General features: G+C 43.4%; 1 protein-coding gene and 1 long non-coding RNA gene across 22 annotated transcripts in view; one reads left to right on the top strand and one right to left on the bottom strand.

The window, feature by feature from the left end:
- Nucleotides 1–11: 11 nt before the first annotated feature.
- LOC119567028 lies at nt 12–14,795 on the top strand. The gene is made up of 3 exons (XR_005226694.2): nt 12–148; nt 937–983; nt 13,590–14,795. It is a non-coding gene; the product is annotated as an uncharacterized LOC119567028 (long non-coding RNA).
- SAP130 (Sin3A associated protein 130) overlaps nt 5,326–18,235 on the bottom strand; it is a 38,653-nt gene continuing 25,743 nt past the window's right edge. For 5 of the 21 annotated variants that reach the window (XM_043522129.1, XM_043522122.1, XM_043522126.1 and 2 more), the window contains exons 13-21: nt 17,816–18,118; nt 16,535–16,712; nt 13,630–13,734; nt 11,580–11,941; nt 10,521–10,769; nt 10,031–10,156; nt 7,364–7,497; nt 6,432–6,545; nt 5,326–6,229 (exon numbers count right to left, since the gene is read on the bottom strand). In XM_043522129.1, the coding sequence (XP_043378064.1) occupies nt 6,071–6,229; nt 6,432–6,545; nt 7,364–7,497; nt 10,031–10,156; nt 10,521–10,769; nt 11,580–11,941; nt 13,630–13,734; nt 16,535–16,712; nt 17,816–18,118 (1,730 nt within the window). In that variant the 3' untranslated portion in view covers nt 5,326–6,070. The remainder of the gene's footprint in view (nt 6,230–6,431; nt 6,546–7,363; nt 7,498–10,030; nt 10,157–10,520; nt 10,770–11,579; nt 11,942–13,629; nt 13,735–16,534; nt 16,713–17,815; nt 18,119–18,235) is intronic. The other 16 variants (XM_027818936.3, XM_027819081.3, XM_043522130.1 and 13 more) reach the window with 10 other exon arrangements.

Genomic DNA, 18,235 nt, shown 5'->3' with positions numbered 1-18,235 from the left:
GACTCTTTCAACACGAATGGGTTAAAATGGCTCTTCCTCTCCCCGTCCCCTCCCGATTGCGTGCGAACCGTTGGCTTGGGCCATTGGCTGATGGAAGGGCCTGACTCACGCGGTGTAAATTCTGCTCTCTCATTGGATAATGGACACGGTCAGAGGAGCGCGCGCGGCTGGGGGCGGAGAAGGGCATGCGCACCAGAAGTGTGGGGTGGGCGGAGGTGTCTGCTTCGTGATGTATAGGCGGGCGGCTCAGAGTCCGCTGTGTGGGAGGGGGCTGGGCCAGGCTCAACGCCACAGTCCCGATTCTAGTGTAGACGAGGCTATTCCGCAAAGCGGCGCCCTCAGCTAAGTGGCTCGTGGCTCGTGTCTCGGGGGGGGGGTCGGGAGCCGGCTCGTGCCCGGGCTCCTCTACACGAACCGCTTCTGACTGGCTGAAGCCAGCGCCAGCCATATCGGTGGGGCCGGTACCCCAGAGCGGGCATCTCGGAGCGAGCTGTGCCCGCGCGTCTTGGGGAGTGGTGGTGCCGGTGCCTTCTGAACGGCGGCTGGCAGAGGCACAGCAGCGACTGGTGACTGTGCAGCCGTCTTGGGACTCCCTTATTCCTGCTGGTCTTACCGCTTGGGCGTGGCCATTGGCCACACTACATAATTATGTTCGCCTCGCTTTTGTGCCTGCACCCTGTGTTCTTAAGAATGGCCCTACTGGGTCAGACCAAAGGTCCATCGAGCCCAGTATCCTGTCTTCCGACAGTGGCGAATGCCAGGTCCCCCAGAGGGAATGAACAGAACACCTAATCATCAAGTGATCTAGCCTGTTGCCCATTCCTAGCTTCTGGCAAACAGGGGCTAGGGACACCAGCCTTCCCCATCCTGGCTAATAGCCATTGATGGACCTATCCTCCATGAATTTATCTAGTTCTTTTTTTAACCCTGTTATAGTCTTGACCTTGACAACATCCTCAGGCAAGGAGTTCCACTGGTTGACGGTATGTTGTGTTAAAAAATACTTCCTTTTGTTTGTTGTAAACCTGCTGCCTATTAATTTCATTTGGTGACCTCGAGTTCTTGTGTTATGAAAAGGAGTAAATAACACTTCCTTATTTCCTTTCTCCACCCTGGTCACGATTTTATAGACCTTTATCATATCCCCATTAGTCATTTCTTTTCCAAGCTAAAAAGTCCTACTCTTACTAACCACTCATATGGAAGCTGTGCCATACCTCTTATTATTTTTGTTGCCCTTTTCTGAACCTTTTCCAATTCCACTTAAGTGCAATTAATCGACAACCCTAGTTTTGAGTTTTTTTTAATGAAACAGCTAACTCATATGATTAACTCCTAAAAAATTGTGATTAAAAAAATCAATCACGATTAATCGTACTGTTAATAGATTACCAACTGACATTTATTAAATATTTTTGGATGTTTTTCTGCATTTTCAAATATATCAATTTCAATTACAACACAATACAAAGTGTACAGTGCTCACTTTATATTGTTACAAATATTTGCACTGTAAAAATTATAGCATTTTTCATCTCATACAAGTACTGTAGTGCAATCTCTATTATGAAAGTGCAACTTACAAATTAGGGGTTTTTTGTTACATAACTGCACTCAAAAACAAAACAATGTAAAACATTAGAGCCTACACCTCCACTCAGTCCTACTTCTTGTTCAGGCAATCGATAAGAGAAACAAGTTTGTTTACATTTACAGGAGATAATGCTGCCTGCTTCTTGTTTACAATGTCACCAGAAAGTGAGACCAGGCATTTGTATGGCCCTGTTGTAGCTGGCATCACAAGATATTTACATGCCAGATGTGTTAAAGATTCATATGTCTCTTCATACTTTTGCCATCGTTCCAGAGGACATGCTTCCATGCTGATGATGCTAATTAAAAAAAATAATGCGTTAATTAAATTTGTGACTGAACTCCTTAGGGGAGAACTGTATTTCTCCTGTTCTGTTTTACCCACATTCTGCCATATATTTCATGTTATAGCAGTCTTGGATGATGACCCAGCACATGGTGTTCGTTTTAAGAACACTTTAACTGCAAATTGGACAAAAATGGTAGCAATGTGAGATTTCCATTGACAGCTAGAGCACTCGACCCAAGGTTTAAGAATCTGAAGTGCCTTCCAAAATCTGTTAAGGATGGGGTGTGGAGCATGCTTTCAGAAGTCTTAAAAGAACAAACACTGATGCAGAAACTACAGAATCCAAGCTACTAAAAAAGAAAATCAGCCTTCTGCTGGTGGTATCTGACTCAGGTGATGAAAATGAACATTCGTCTGTCTGCTCTGCTTTGGATAGTTATTGAGCAGAACCCATCATCAGCATGGACACATATCCTCTGGAATGGTGGTTGAAGCATTAAGGGACATATGAATCTTTAGCACATCTAGCATCTAAATATCTTGCAACACCAGCTACAACAGTGCCATGCGAACACCTGTTCTCACTTTCAGGTGACATTGTAAACAAGAACCAGGAAGCATTATTTTCTGCAAATGTAAACAAACTTGTTTGTCTGAGCAATTGGCTGAACAAGAAGTAGGACTGATTGGACTTGTAAGCTCTGAAGTTTTACACTTATTTTTGAATGCAGGTTTTTTTGTACATAATTCTACATTTGTAAGTTCAACTTTCATGATAAAGAAATTGCACTACATGTATTAGGTGAATTGAAAAATACTGTTTTTTGTTTTTTACAATGCAAATATTTATAATAAAAATAAAGTGAGCACTGTACACTTTGTATTCTGTGTTGTAATTGAAATCAATGTACTTGAAAATGTAGAAAACATCCAAAAATATTTAAATAAATGGTATTCTATTGTTTAACAGCATGATTAATAGTTTTTTAATCGCTTGACTGCTCTACTCAAAATATCAATTTATTTAGGAAACTGAATAAAAATAGGAGCTTAATAGCACAGATACACTAATACACTGACTGACCCTCTCACCTCTGAAGACTGGTTAATGTGGGAGGTGTGTGGTTAGATGTTGATAAGTGGGGTGCATCACACTTACAGGTAGAGGCTGTAGGGCATGAAAGCTAGAGTACTTTGAATATAAAGGACTTCCTATGATGTATAATGGTGGCAAACACTAGGTATTGCTACAGGAGAGATGGGAGCATAAAATGACAAGTCAAAAACTAAATCCTTGTTCCAGTTGGTGATGTTAGGAAAAATCTGTTAATTTCTGCATTCTTTCACCTCACAGCAGTGTTATGAAGAATGAGTATCGGGTGTAGAAGATTTAGAACAGTATGGTAGAAATAAAGAATGCATTGGCCTTGCCCTTTCACCGAGAGAGTTTGACAATATGCAATCCAGAAGCATTTTGGAATTAAAAAATAGTAACACTGAAACACACCCAAAACCAAATTTAATTTAGGAACTCCCAAGCATTTGAAGGAGAAATGGGGCTGTTGGTTTCACAGTAATTTGTTAGCTGCCTCAAGCTACAGGAGCTGCAAGTCAGGCGAGATGAATTGACAAAGCTGTGTAGGGAAATCTTGCACAAGAATTACTGGCTCTGCCAGCATTGTATTACACTTTCCAGCACTCCAAACCTTGCCCAAAATGTTAAAAATCTACTTACATTTCTTCAGGTTACCAGAAGGGGTAATGTATCCAAAGGGGAGGCAAAATGCTGTGAGGAGGAATGCTGCTGTTTCAAGCAACAACAACAAAATGGTCTGAGCCCAGGCTTTATCCCCAGTACAGCATCCTACATGCCCAAATTCAAAGAGCTGAGTCCAGATGCATCCTCCAAGTGTGCAAATCAGTGGCTGGTACAAATTGGCATAGCTCTGTTGAAGACAATGGAGTGCCACCATTTTGCAGTAGCTGAAGGACGGGTCCAAGATTGATGCAGAGAAAAGTTAGAGATACATTTGTCAAGTTACAGGCAAATAAAATTTCAGAAACTCTTTTTAAAAATCATTGAGCACAAATGACCCTTATCTGCTCTGTGTTTCCTCAGCACTAAATGGACTCTGAAGTTGCCTGTATTTCATTTCAGTGTTTAAGGAATTTCAGGCTTCCATCCAAAAGTGAGGGTATTGTATATCAATCCCAATTATTACAGAAACCATTTAGGCTTAGATGATGTCCTAGTTGAAAGGATTACATGAAGAATAGCTTTTTGGAATAAAACAGCAAAGCATGTAAGAGCAAGACCTATAAAGCCATACATAATGTTCATGTAAAAACCATTTCTGATCATGACAAATGATTTGGTCAGAAAACCATTTACTGCTGAAGGCTGGCAGTTATCAGCCTGAAAGGGGAATTTAAGCTTGCTCCTGTGGGAGATAAAATTGAGTATTTCTAACCTTCTGTAAAACCTGTGCTCAGCTGAGCAGATTCATTCTACATGGAGTCTATATTACTTTATGCCAAACAGTGTTTTGACAACATTATGTGCATTTCCCAGCATTCAAGATAGCCCTTTCCTGAACCACAAGCAACAAAACGGATAAGTGAAAGTGATTTGATCCCACAGCTTGCCTTCCATATTTTGTAGTATGAAAAATTAGTTCCTTTTATTTCTTTGCAGAATTAAATTTTTACAAGCCTTTAAGTACATATTTTAAAAGTTTTTCCATGGCATTTTACTGACATTTCCACTCTCCCCCCGGCAGCCCCCCGAAAGTTAAGTTCTCACACCACAATTTAAGTTGTTCCATATTAGCCAAAATTACTGTAACATTATTGGAAATACATTATGGAGATGTATATTTATTTTTAAATAAAACTAGAGTCAGAGCGGACTGAGATTGTTGTCTTGGCAGATGGGTCTGAAATATGGTGCATATGAAAGAAGCAGCATGCTCACCTTGTTATAATGAATTTTATTCATATTCAGTGCTTCCAACCTCTTTATGCTACGGAATGAAATATCAGCTTTTTTGGATTAATTTCAGAAGGTCAAAAAAGTACATTGAGTTTCCAGTGACCATTAGCCACCTGAAGATTAGAACTCCAAATGAAAACTAAATTACTTCCTAAAGCAAGCTGGTGTCATGAAAGTTTGTGTGTATTGTTCATAGTTACTCAGAATTAATAACTCTTCATTAGTGGACTAGTTTGGCAACCCTTATGGAAACTTAGAATAAAACAGAAAACCACACTTGCACCTATATAGGCTGAAACCCCAATGAACTATCTTTTCTGACAGCAGCAGAAGAGGTAGATTTCTTTTTCCAAAATCCAGGTTCTCCTTCCTGCAATGTCTTTCAGAAGATGAGTTTCTTTTAGGGCTTATGGGTTGTGTATTTTCTATAGCATAAAAATATACAAACAGCTCAGGTACAAAAGTCTCCAAGTCCTTTATTCAGGTTTTCAGGATGTATGTGGTACATACAATTAACAGCATCACACCAGCTACAAGAAGTACTGTGTTGGAAGAGAAGTACTTCAAAACAAGTATCTGAGAGCACCAACATGAACACACACACAACAGATACTACAAAATCACTTTGAAATGGTTCTTTAAAAAAAAAAAATTGACAGCTAGGACTTCAGAACCAGGAGATTCTAAATGGGGCAGATCTAGTGCAATGGCACTGGTTTAAGAAGGCTACTACAGACAATGGAAAGTCAGCAAAAAACTGGAAGTGGTGTCATTTTTAATGGTTTGAAAAGGTCCTGGCAGTCTGAGCCAATACTTTCAGATCAAATTCTTGAGGTCTCCTGCAGGAATCCATGGAGAAACCTGTAAGTTACCTCTAAACTCTAAAATGAAAAGGAGACTGTTCATGACACTCTGCATTACGAGTACCAATTGTGGGCACTGACATGTCAGGAGGGTTAAACAAATGTGACTTCAAAGAGTTTAAAAGGGATGAGCCTGACAGAAAAATATTTGTTCATTATGACAGATCCAGGCCAATCCCTCCAGGTCACTGGGCTCCACACATCCATCTGTGTTCTGTAGAACTCATCCTTTTTAGTCAGATGCTCTACTTAAAAATAAACCCAAAATAAAAAAGACTGAACAACTCCATTCTGTACACATTCTCCATTTCCAGAGTCCTTATTCTTCTGGCTCTAGACCTTCTCCTTTCGCTTTAATTTGGACACTTTCTTGACAGTTCCATTCTTGTTTAAGAGCTTCAGAACACGTTCCTTGTGATCCAAGACCTTCAGCATGGAGTCTCGGGCCTCACTGATCTGATCCATCACAAGTTTACACCTCTGCATATTCCCCTGAAATACACACACCACTGTCATTAAGAGCAGAACTGTCTGTCATTTCCAAGTCTGTCTGTAAGTCACCTTGGAATAATCACTCTTGAAATACACTAACATTTTTTCCCCCTTGGTAGTTCTTACTAACTGCACCATAGGCAGCAATAGAGTGAGTGTGTAATTAAGGGTAAAGTAGATATACTGAGCCATCAACTTTTACCTGTATCAGTTCATTTATTCGATGTAAGTCATCATCAGTTGCTGCCTTTTTCTTGGGGATTATCCCTTCCTGCAGAGAGGTGAGGCGCTCATACACGTCATGCTCCAGGTTAGTCTAGAAAACATGAGACCATAGTGAGAATGCCCATAACTAGAATGCACAACATTCCTCCATATTAAGAAAATTATACACAAACAAGTGAGGCTATTCTGTTCCTCCCTCAGCTACGCATGTTGCTTATTCATGAGATGGAGCCTTTGATGTAGAGTGGTGTTATTCTTCGTACTAACATCCTATAAAAGAATTGCTCCACTTCTGAATGAGCATGGATCCTAACCAGTGCTATCGGAATGCAGAGATGCACTCTGACCCTTGCCCCTGAAACAGATACTTTGAAGAATTCAGAGAAGTACAAATTGCATCCCCACATCTGAATCCAGAGCAGCCCTGATCCTTCTGAAATGCAGAGCTGCTTCCCTTATTTCCCTCAATACTATTCTGGGAATGCAGAGGTTTGGGGGAGTTTGATGCTAGAATGCAGAGCACCTACCTCACCCCCAACCCAAAAGAGAAACATCCAAGAATGCAGAGCAGTGCTGCCTCGTATCAGCAGCACCATCCTAAACAGACACGTCTTCAGACCTGTGCATCAGAGAGAGGGAGTTGCCAGTTTTGAGCATCTGAACAGAATGCATCAGCTCTTATGTCTGAATCCAAACCTCCACTTCTTTGAAGTTCAGAACCACACGCAACACATTCCTGATAACTGGAGAGCATATGGCCAGCTCCCTACAGACCAAACAGTGAGATACTCCAGTGTCTGATGTGTTTTTCTAATTCGTGATGCTTACAAAAGAGCTAATGTTCATCTAGGAGTACTCCTACTTTCCCCATGTTGTAGGAAGCTCAACTGGTAAGCCCCATTCACTTACCAACTGCAGTAACTGTGCTGCGCAGAGATGGACTTTCCAACCTTGCGCACGACAGGATACTCCTTTCTGATTGGCAATCTCCTGCAGCATAGCCTTCTTCTCTTCTAAAACCAAAGAACACAAACTTGATGTGTCTAATGTAGAAACAAAGGACAGTTATGATACTGTAAGATTTTTTTCCCCTCACATGCTCCAGTAAGAACTGAACACAGGTCAGTTGGTCAGGACAGCAATATTCACTCATGTACCAGATATCTGAAGATCTCACACATATGTAGAGGTAGGGGCAGCAGAACCAGGTTGGGGTGGGGGGGTGATGGGACAATAGTAAGGGTTAGTGCTCCCACTATGGACATAGTGTGGAGGCTGGTCTATGTTTCTGCCTCTACAACATTTCCTCTGTACCTGCAGAGGAGAAGACAGGGCAGCCCAGCCCTGCTCCTCCTCTGGTCCAACTCCCTCAGCGCTTGGGAGAGGAGGCAGCTGGAGTGGGGAAGGGGCAGAATCATAATTCTGGGGCTGGGGGAAGACTGTTTTCTCTTCAGGGCAGGAGCCAGTTGTGTAAAAGCAGCAGCCAGGGGAGGGAGCTGGACAGACAACTGCTCTGGGTACCTGCCCAGACTGTGCTGCTTCCTCAGCCTGCCATCTTCCAGGCCAAGATGAGTGCCTACCCCACCACCTTTCCTCACTCCCACCGCTGTCTGAGTCCCTCTATGCCCCAGGCTCCTCAGCACACACCCCGAGGCCCAAACCTCAGTCCACCCATTCAATGCAAACTTCTCCTGCCTCCCTGTGGAGGGGCTGTACGTCTGGACAGACATACAGAGAGAGAGGAAAAAATTCAGTGTTGATTTTTCCTGTCTTGAAACTGCAGACCTCAAAGACCTGTGTGGAGACTGAAGATTTGTCTCACACCTATCCACAGGTACAAGTCTGCTCCTCTTATGGATGTGCTTATACAGCAGCTACAAACATAATCAGATATACACTGGCCTCAAAATCCCTTGGATAGTCAGTCTCTAGTTCCCTAAGGTTAGAGATAGATGCTAAAAACGGAAACATTGGTCAGTTGACAAGTCTAGTTATTCTGAAACCAGGAGTACGGTAGTTTTGCTTTAACTCTGCATGTTTATTTGCTGATCAGCAAAGCGTGCATGTCAGAATGCTGCAGTGTACATCTACTTTTAGCAGATTTTCAGTAGTAGGTTTCTCCTGTTGCTGACAGAACATATTGTTCAACAGATACATGCCAAAACAGTTTTTTATCATTTGTAATATTACTCCTAAGGGCATTCTGCGCCAAAAAATATTTTAAAATTCTGCAAATTTTATTTGTCAAATAAATGTGGAGGCTCCAGCATGGCATTGGGGAGCACAGGCCACTGGCTGCACAGAGGTGGGAGATCACTGTGTAGCTCCCCCCAGGACACGGACTCAGTGGTGAGGCTGCATCCAACCCTGACACAGCACAAGGACCAGGTCTGCCCCAGAAACACCCTAGGGCCCTGCCCCTCTGTGCCAGGTGCACCAGCTGTGGGCAGGCAGGCTCAGCAAGGCAAGATCCAAGTGTGGAAGGGCTTAGTGTGGGGAGATCCAGGTGTGGGTTGAAAGGGTTCTGTGTGGGGCAGTCTGAGTGCAGGTGGCTCAATGGGCAATCCAGGCACAGGGGGATCTAAATGAACAGGGGCTTGTTGGGGGGTTCTGGGTGCAACGGTAATGGGACTCTGCAGGGGAAACCAGGTGAAGGTGGTTGGGGCTCAGCAACAGGGGGTGTGGATGTGGGGGGCTCAATGGGGTGGGGATCCAGGTGCAGCAGGTTGGGGATCGGAAGGGTGGGGATCTTGGTGCGGGTGGCTCGTTGGGGTGGTCCAGGTGCAGGGGGAGTGAGGTTTGTCAGGGAGGTTCTGGGTGCAGGGGTGTGGTGAGGGTCTGGATGCATGGGGATTGGGCAGATGGGGGAGCAGCTCCCTGTACAGTGATCCCTCCCCCTTCAGCTGAGGTGCAATGGGTGCAGGAAGCGGGGGGAGGAGAGTTTGCAAAGCTTCCTACAGCCAGGGGAGAACTCTGGAGTGGGTCTGACATGGCCCTAGATGCCATGCAGGGAAAGAGGAAGTCCCATCCTCCCCAGCCCAGCTGGGACTAGGAGCTGAGCCAGGTGCAGGGTAGGAGCCACCAGCTGGGTCTTCCCCAGTCCCTCCCCCTGCCCCACAGTGATTTACCTCTCTGCTAGCTGGGTAGGATCGTATGACTGCTCTTGTGGATTCCCTTTGCTTCCCCGTCAGAAAGCCATTGCTCTGCAGGGAAGCAAAGAAATTTGTGGGGACATAAATTCTGCGCATGCGCAGTGGCGCAGAATTTCCCCAGAAGTATAATATGCTGGTTACTCTTGGTGTGTATTACTTCCCTCTGGTGGGTGGAAGGTCAGGCCTGTTTAAGTGTGACTGTCTCCCTCTACTGCCAGGAGGTCTGACAAGAGATAGCATCATTGCTAGCTAGTAGAAGTTTTCCTTTAGCTCACAAGATGAACATATCTGAACAGGAAACAAGTTCTATTTGCCACACTACAGTTACTTAACTCCTTTGTCTATATGACTACAACCACTCAAAAAACAATTGTTCCCAGCATTATGCATGGGCAACAGGAAATTCCATAAAAAGTAAACTGACCTTTCACCCTGACATCACTGTATCTCTGAAAGTGGTGATAGGCAGCTTTCCAGGGGTTGCGATAGTGACGGAGCAGTGTGATAGGGGGTCTTGGACGCACAGGGACGTACCTGACACCTTCTTCATCTAAGAAAGAGCCAAGAGAAACAATTGTGACCTGTTAAAGAATGTCTGCAGTTTCAACTAGAAGAGACTGGCATAATCCAGTGATTTAAGCAGAAGTCCAGGAAGCAGCTCAGGTGCCAATTCCCTCTGGGACTGAATGAGTCACTTAACATTTTACAGGTGGTGAAACTGAGATGGAGCCTGTGAGAAACAGACATTTTGAAAACCACAATGGAAGGGCTCACTATTAATTCATAGCTCAGGTTTCTTGTTTAACGGAAGTCTCATTATTGTAGAGGCAGGGAACAAAGGACTCTAATTTGGTGGAAAAGAGAAGAGCAGATATTTGAGCAGAGAAAGCAGTTACCATCAGAGACGCCATTACCTATATATTCTTTTGGAGGAGACTTGCGCTTCTCTGCTTTCACCAGCAGACTTTTGGCAGTGGATTTCTCATCATCAGTGCTATTAGTCTCCATCATGTCGCCTTCCTCTGTTGAGATTACATGCTGCTGTTTCCGGGGTTTTTTCCTTGGGGAGGCACCAGGTGGCAAGTCGTTCGGGGGCATGGAAAGGTTGTTGGCCAGCAATGCAAGAGATGGAGACATGGTATTTGTAGTCAACGGAGGAACTGCTAAGATAGAAACAGGAAGAGAAATGTTTAAGAGCCTGACAGCCACAAAGAGAGAGCAACTTTGTCAGCTAGTGTGAAAGTGACAAGCTAATACTATCTAAGTGCCGTCACGGTGATACCTATCCTGAAAACAATTTCATGTCACTGGGGGAAAGAAGAGGTAATAGAACAGAAAGTACTAGATGTCCAAGGAAAAGGAACTTTAATGTTGTTTGCATGGTGAAGGAAGAAATCTATGTTTAAGGGTTTTTATATCAGTTTTGTATGATTGAAGTCGGATTTTACTGCTCTGCTGCTACCTCAGTCTCACATCCTCCCCAGATATATGGGGTAGCCAAACAATTGTACAAGAAAATCCAAGGAACTAGGCTCAACTTTTAAATGGAAGGGGTTCAGTGGCCACTCTGCAAACTCTTACATTTAAGATGGACAGTTCATAGTCACTGGCATTACAGTGCCCTCCCCTGCTATGACTAAAACTGATCTCAAACCCATTTATCTAGAAAAATTCCTTGCTTAGGGATCAACAGGACTCATTTTCCATTCCAGTTGTCACTGGGACATCAGAACTTCATACCCATTCATGTCACTGAAAACAAGATTCAAACAAGTTTGTAGACTCTGGACTTACACTGAAATAAAAACAGGAACAAGATAATCTTTAGGAATTATTTAAAATTACTCTGACAGCAACCCTATGATTGGCATGCTGTACCACTGTCCAAGGGAGTTTCAGGTTGGCTTTGGTGAAGCCCTTACCATCACTCCCCAAAAAAGGAATGACTGCAGTTACTTTAATCAGAAGCCTACCTGAGACAGGTCGCATTATGTCCATAGGTTCCACTTCCTCTTTGATTTTTATCTCTGGTGCTGGGGGTCCCAATACTGTGGAGAGGGCCCCACTCATAGTGGATGGAGGTGGAGGAGCAGCTATAATTGTGTTAGAAGTGGCTGGAGCAGCTGAAACTGCTCCTGGAATGGTTGACAGAGGTGCTGTCGGCTGAGAAGGTGGACTAGCTGCTGCAATAATTGTTGGAATGGCAGATGGAGGCTGCTGAGAGGTAGGTGGGACTGCAATGGTGGGCTGCTCGCTGGTTTGATTGGACACTGCCTCCACAGACACAGTGACTGGAGTAGCCATAGAGACATGGATTTCTGGTTTAGGCTTGGCACTAAAACATAAAAACTAGTATTAGTTTAATCCACTCAACATCTTAAGTGCTGCTGCCATGACTTTCTACCGCAGACAAGGCCTGTAAAGTTAATGAACTGGGCTTTGGAGCTAGCTCCTTCAGAAAACCCATTTTTTTCCTGCCCCAGTACATGATGTTTACCTCAGTAATGTGGAATACTTTGTGGAATGTTTACCTCACAATGTTCATCCCTAACTCAGTGACAGCCAGATAGTTTACACTGATCTCACAACTGATCAGGAGATTGATTTCTTGTGCTATTTCACCAAGAGCTCTTTCTTAGAAATAAGATAGGTTTTGGTATCATTCTCCTTCCCATAATATAAGAACATAAGAATGGCTATACTGGGTCAGACCAAAGGTCCATATAGCTCAGTATCCTGTCTTCTGACAGTGGCCAATGCCAGGTGCCCTGGAGGGAATGAACAGAAGAGGTAATCATGAAGTGATCCATCCCCTGTCACCCATTCCCAGCTTCTGACAAACAGAGGCTAGGGACACTATCCCTGCTAATAGCCATTGATATATATTTAGCAAACTCATGACTAGATCCAAATTAAAAAAAAAAAAAATCAATCTATGGCAGGGGAGGTGATGGAAAGAGGTGATACACGTTCTTCTCTGATCTGGATCATGAAATTGGCAAGGCGGTTCTCTCTGAACCCTCTGCAGCATTCATTTCCAGGCATTGTGAACTATGAGCTCTCGGACCTTTGCTTTACTTTTAGACAGAATGCCAGGAATTTTTTTCGTTGTGCATTATCAATGGTGATTGCTGAGCCTGTCTTCTATAAGCATAATGATACCAACACTAGTCAGCTCCCTTCAGCAGGGAGCTAACAGATACTTAACTGGCTAGCCAAATGGAAAACACTTTAGTATCTGTGAAGAATGAATTTTCTATTCATCAAACCCAAACAGAAATATTATGAAGCCCTTCCTTTTAAATAAACATTTGATGAAACAATCCATCTTAAAACAATTAACTCGCAGTGCTCTAAAAGGGTAAATGCAGTAAGATACTGATCTGATAATGAGATCTTTTAAGGCAGGGGTGGCCAACCTGAGCCTGAGAAGGAGCCAGAATTTACCAATGTACACTGCCAAAGAGCCACAGTAATATGTCAGCAGCCCTGCCAATCAGCACCTCCCCCTCCTTCCCCGCACCTCTTGATCAGCTGTTTCAGGTGCATGAGGCTCTGGGGGCGGGAGGGGGAGGAGCGAGGGCATGGCAGGCTCAGGGGAGGGGGCGGGAAGGGGTGGAGTGGGGGCAGGGCCTGTGACAGAGCCAGGGGTTGAGCAGTGAGCACCCCCTGGCATATTGGAAAGCTGGCGCCTGTAGCTCCAGTCCCAGAGTCGCTGCCTACACAAGGAGCCGCATATTAACTGCTGAAGAGCTGCATGTGGCTCCGGAGCCACAGGTTGGCCACCCCTGTTTTAAGGGATTAGGATCTTGTGCCAATTACAGAACAATTACAGTAGTTAAAAATACAACTCTGGTGTAATACAATCATTCCTTTACGTTTCTGTTTTACTTCACATTGAATTTGTGTCATGTTTACATGACATCTTTTACACACCCTTCTCTCCTTAAACTAAATTCAGTTGGCTTTGATCCATTATACAGGAGGTGCTGTCATGCAGAATTTGCTGTCTGAAATCCTTACCCAGCGGGTCTGGGTGATCCAGATGTGCTCCGCATAGAGCTCTCCACACGGGTGCTAGCTACTTCAGAAGGCTGAGGGGGGATCAGACTTTTCCGGACTGCCAGTCTGGAAGACACAGATAAGCTTGGAACTGCTGCCGCTCAGGTACATTGCCCTTAGAAACCTGAACGCCAATGAAGGCAGAAGAAAGACTGTATCTCTTGCTGCCACAAGTGGAATAGGTTTTGTCTTCCTGTGCTAGTTGCATTGCACTCCTAAGGTGGTGATGGATTAATAAACTTGTGAGCAGATAAACAGGATTCGCTTCTAGTATTTCTTCAAACAAGGCTTCATATTTTATTTCCCCGAAAGGGTAAGTCCAAGCTATCAGTCTGCTCTCACCCAATTTGAGGACTTCTCCACAGAGCGCCAAGGATCCTTACCAATTTTACTTTCAGCTTGCCCACCATGACTGTGTTGAGACCACCAGCCTCCAACTATGTAGAATGGGCTATCTATCAGCACTAGGTGGTGCCAGCCATTCTTCCATTACTGTCCCAAGGCTCAGCAAACCATCCTGACCTGAGAGGGCTCTCAGCTATGAGCTTACGAAGCATAATTCTGCAGGCTGAATGTGCATTTATCACAGGGCAGCATAATGCTATATTGGTCAACTAAGGAGTCTGGCAAACACAAGAGTCTATCACTATAAAATACTTGAATATTCCCATAGGCTTAATTCTGAGACTATCCAATCCCCACACAAAAAAAACCCACAGACCATTCTAGGAAACAACAGATCTTTAAATGTGACCTACATAGAAAGAGAAAATTGGGCTACTGGCCCCTTTTTTGTTTGATTTATATTTTAAAAAAGCGTGACATTTCTCTGTTTTATAAAAACATTAAGAATGGCCATATTGGGTCAGACCAATGGTCCACCTAGCCCTGTATCCTGTCTTCCAACCGTGGCCAAGGCCAGAGGGAATGAACAGAACAGGTAATCATCAAGTCGCCCATTCCCAGCTTCTGGCAAAAGTTGAAGGCTAGGGACACTTCAAGAGCATGGTTTTTCATCCCTGCCCATCCTGGCTGATAACCATTGATGGACTTATGCTAAGAGTTACAAACTGACGAGTGAATCACACACCTCATTTGGAACCAGAAGTATGCAACCTCCCACCCCCAAAAGGAAAAAAAAAAAAAAAAAAAAAGGCAAATACAGGACAGTACTATGTTAAACATAAACTACAACAAAATAAAGGGAGAGCAGCATTTTTCTTCATAGTAAAGTTTCAAAGCTGTATTAAGTCAATGTTCAGTTGTAAATTTTGGAAAGAACAACCATAATGTTTTGTCCAGAGTTACGAACAACCTCCATTCCCAAGCTGTTTACAACTTTGAGGTTCTACTGTACTTCCTTTGGTTTGTTTTAAACCTGCTGTCTATTATTTTCATTTGGTGACCCTTAGTTTTTGTGTTATGAGAAGTAAATAACACTTCCTTATTTACTTTCTCCACACTAGTATGATTTTATAGACCGCTATCATATCCCCCTTTAGTCATCTCATTCCAAGCTGAAAAGTCCCAATATTAATAATCTCTCCTCATGTGGAAGCTGTTCCATACCCCTAATAAATTTTGTTGTCCTTTTTTGTACCTATTCCAATTCCAATATATCTTTTTTGAGATGGGGCGACTAGATCCACACGCAGTATTCAAGATGTGGGTGTACCATGGATTTATATAGAGATAATATGATATTTTTCTGTCTTATTATCTATCCCTTTCCTAATGATTCTCAACATTCTGGTTTTTTTGACTGCCGCTGCACATTGAGTGGATGTTTTCAGAGAACTATCCACAATGACTCCAAGATCTCTTTCTTGAACGGTAACAGCTAATCTAAACCCCATCACTTTATATGTATAGTTAGGACTAAGTTTTCCAATGTGCATTACTTTGCATTTGACCTTAAATATCAAGTATGTCAAGTCTAGTCTTGGAGGACTCATTGGAAGTCTCAAAAGTTGAAGGCAAAATGTTCAGCCCTTAATTGGCAGGAATGAGTTATTGAATCTAAGAGTTCTTCCCTTACCTATTTATTCAAGCATTTGAATTAAGCAGGAGTTTTAAACAGTCTAAGTTAAAGCTATGTTCCTCTCTTTGCTAATCAGGTTTCACTTTCATGTTATTTGTGTGTTACAATCTTACTCCTTCTCCATTCGTCCATAAAGTGTTCCAGTAAGAACAGGGCAGACAAAACCTGAATTTTAAAAAACTTTTTTTTTTAAAACATGAAGCAGAAAGAAAGTGCTCAAATATTTAGTTTCCCCTTGCAGGTCACATTTAAAGCTGGACTCAAATTGTCCTATCCATCCCATTAGTGACAACAGGATATGACTCAGTCATCTGCTCTAAAACAGGATAGACAGAAATGTAGCCTGGATGAAGTGTGTATTTCAAAGAGATGGGCATCTTACTTGCATCCTGCACTGGTTAAATTTTCCACCCTCACTGAAGCACAGATGTTTCTTCTATTTGGGCTAGATGACTGGTGCCTAACACTATTACACAGGAGGGCCCCATCAACCTAAGCACAATTGTGTGTGGGCCAAACAGATTCTACATATTTTAATAGGATTTAAAGTCACCGGTATTGATTTATATTTTAAGTTCGGCTTGTTTTGTATGTATTTAGATAGGTTGTTTCTATGTACAGTATTGTCTATTTACATGCTGTGTAAACTAAAATGATGTGAACATGATGACAAAACGCTAATGAATCGGTCATTAGTATATTGCATGGAAGCAGGCTGCAGGCCTTATGAAATGCTCTGGTGGGCCGTCTACAGCCTGCAGGTTGGGCACCCCTGGACTAGCCTAACCAGAAGAGCAATTACATGCCAAGTCAAGTCCTACTCACCCATCTGTGGCTGGTTTCTTCCGGAGGATGCTTGGGCGTGGGGATGAGCCCTGGGCTGGTGCACTGGCGCTGGCACTCTGGCTGTGAGTTTGTACCACTGTGGTTGCTGCTGGAGCTGCATTGAATGTGTTGCTAATAGGATTGGCCACAATGGTGGCTCCATCTGCCAAGACCACTGCTGGGAAGGACAAAAGGGACATGAAAGTAAAGGAGAAAGAGACAGAACAGAACAAAGAGAAGATGGGAAAAGCAGCAGTTATTAAAAGAAACACTTGATGGGAAAGTAGGTATTCATATACTTGCTCCCCAAGCTCTCTCCTAGTTTTGAAGTGTAGTGCTGTACAAAGCAATTTAATAACAACCTTCTCTAGGGGAGATGGAAGGCATCACCTGCCTAACAACTGTTGATAGGTAAGACTAGCATTCCAAGAGAAATAGAAGGGGCAGAGCTTGCCAGGGAAGAATGTATCACTATATGCATAAGAATTGCATGTCTGTGGCAATGCCTATTATTTGTAAATAAGGCACTGTCTCATAGTGCTGTGTCCTAATTTTCTGCTAGGTGTGTTTGGCCATCTCAGCTCACCATTGATTCATGACATTTAGACAGGTGAGAAGTAGATACTGGACAACATTTGCTTGCCAGCCAGCTCTGGGAGAGGCTACAGTGATCTCTGAGATGCTAGATGCCTTTTCCTCAGAAAGTCTTCAGGATAGCTGGACTGATGTTTTTCCTCACATAAGGGATTTTCCTGTGGTAGTCCAGGTGGTGAAAGTATTTTGCAGTCACTTTTCAAAGTGTGACTGTAATGGGTTTCATGTCTTGGGCAATTTATAGGCAACGTATCCTACCTGTGAGAACAGCTAGCCATTCCTGAGAAGAGTCATCCACGTGCAGAGAAGGTTTGTTAAGTTCTTCAGCTGCAGTGGCACTTCCAGCTTTAGTCATAACATCGTCAGACCAATACTAACTTAAAAAACCAAATCACTAAAATCTACTTGCAACCTGATCATGTAGCTTTGGCTCGTAAATAATGGAACAAAAACAAATCTACTGAGAGAGTGCATATTAGTGTATATAATGTCTGCTATTGTATTACCACTGTAGCTTTATAAAGGTTTGTACTATATAAATACTATTTCTCATCAGGGTGTGGCTTCCCAGAGAGTTAGACTAGCTAAAATACTTCAGTTGATCAAGAAGCTGGAGGTGAATTCAAGGCTCAGTTGCTCCCTTGAACTGAGCCCATACATAGCACGGACCTAGTTGGCTGAAGTTACCTGAAGTCTTTGTTTCTGTTTGTGGCTGCTGAGCATTGATTGGTGCAGGCTGGAGTCCCTGTGTGCCCATTGGTGCAGCTGGGTGGATCCCCTGTGCACCGATAGGTGCTGGCTGGATCCCCTGTGCACCGATAGGTGCTGGCTGGATCCCCTGTGCACCGATAGGTGCTGGCTGGATCCCCTGGATGTGACGGGCATGAGATGCATCTACAGTCATCAGCTGCATGGGATTGAGGTGCACAGTGGAGGCCACTCCTACGCCAGTCTGAGCTGTGATGGCAGAGTTGGGGGCCTGAGCTGAAACTGAGAACAGTAACATGAACATTGATTATTTCCACCCCAATAGACTACTTCATTTTCCTATGGTGCATAAAGAGGGGTTCTACACACTATTTGGATTTTTATTTAAGATGAAGCAAT

This window comes from Chelonia mydas, chromosome 9 (genome assembly GCF_015237465.2).
Source record: "Chelonia mydas isolate rCheMyd1 chromosome 9, rCheMyd1.pri.v2, whole genome shotgun sequence".
Lineage (NCBI taxonomy): Eukaryota > Metazoa > Chordata > Testudines > Cheloniidae > Chelonia > Chelonia mydas.
This window is presented reverse-complemented; position numbering and strand designations above follow the sequence as displayed.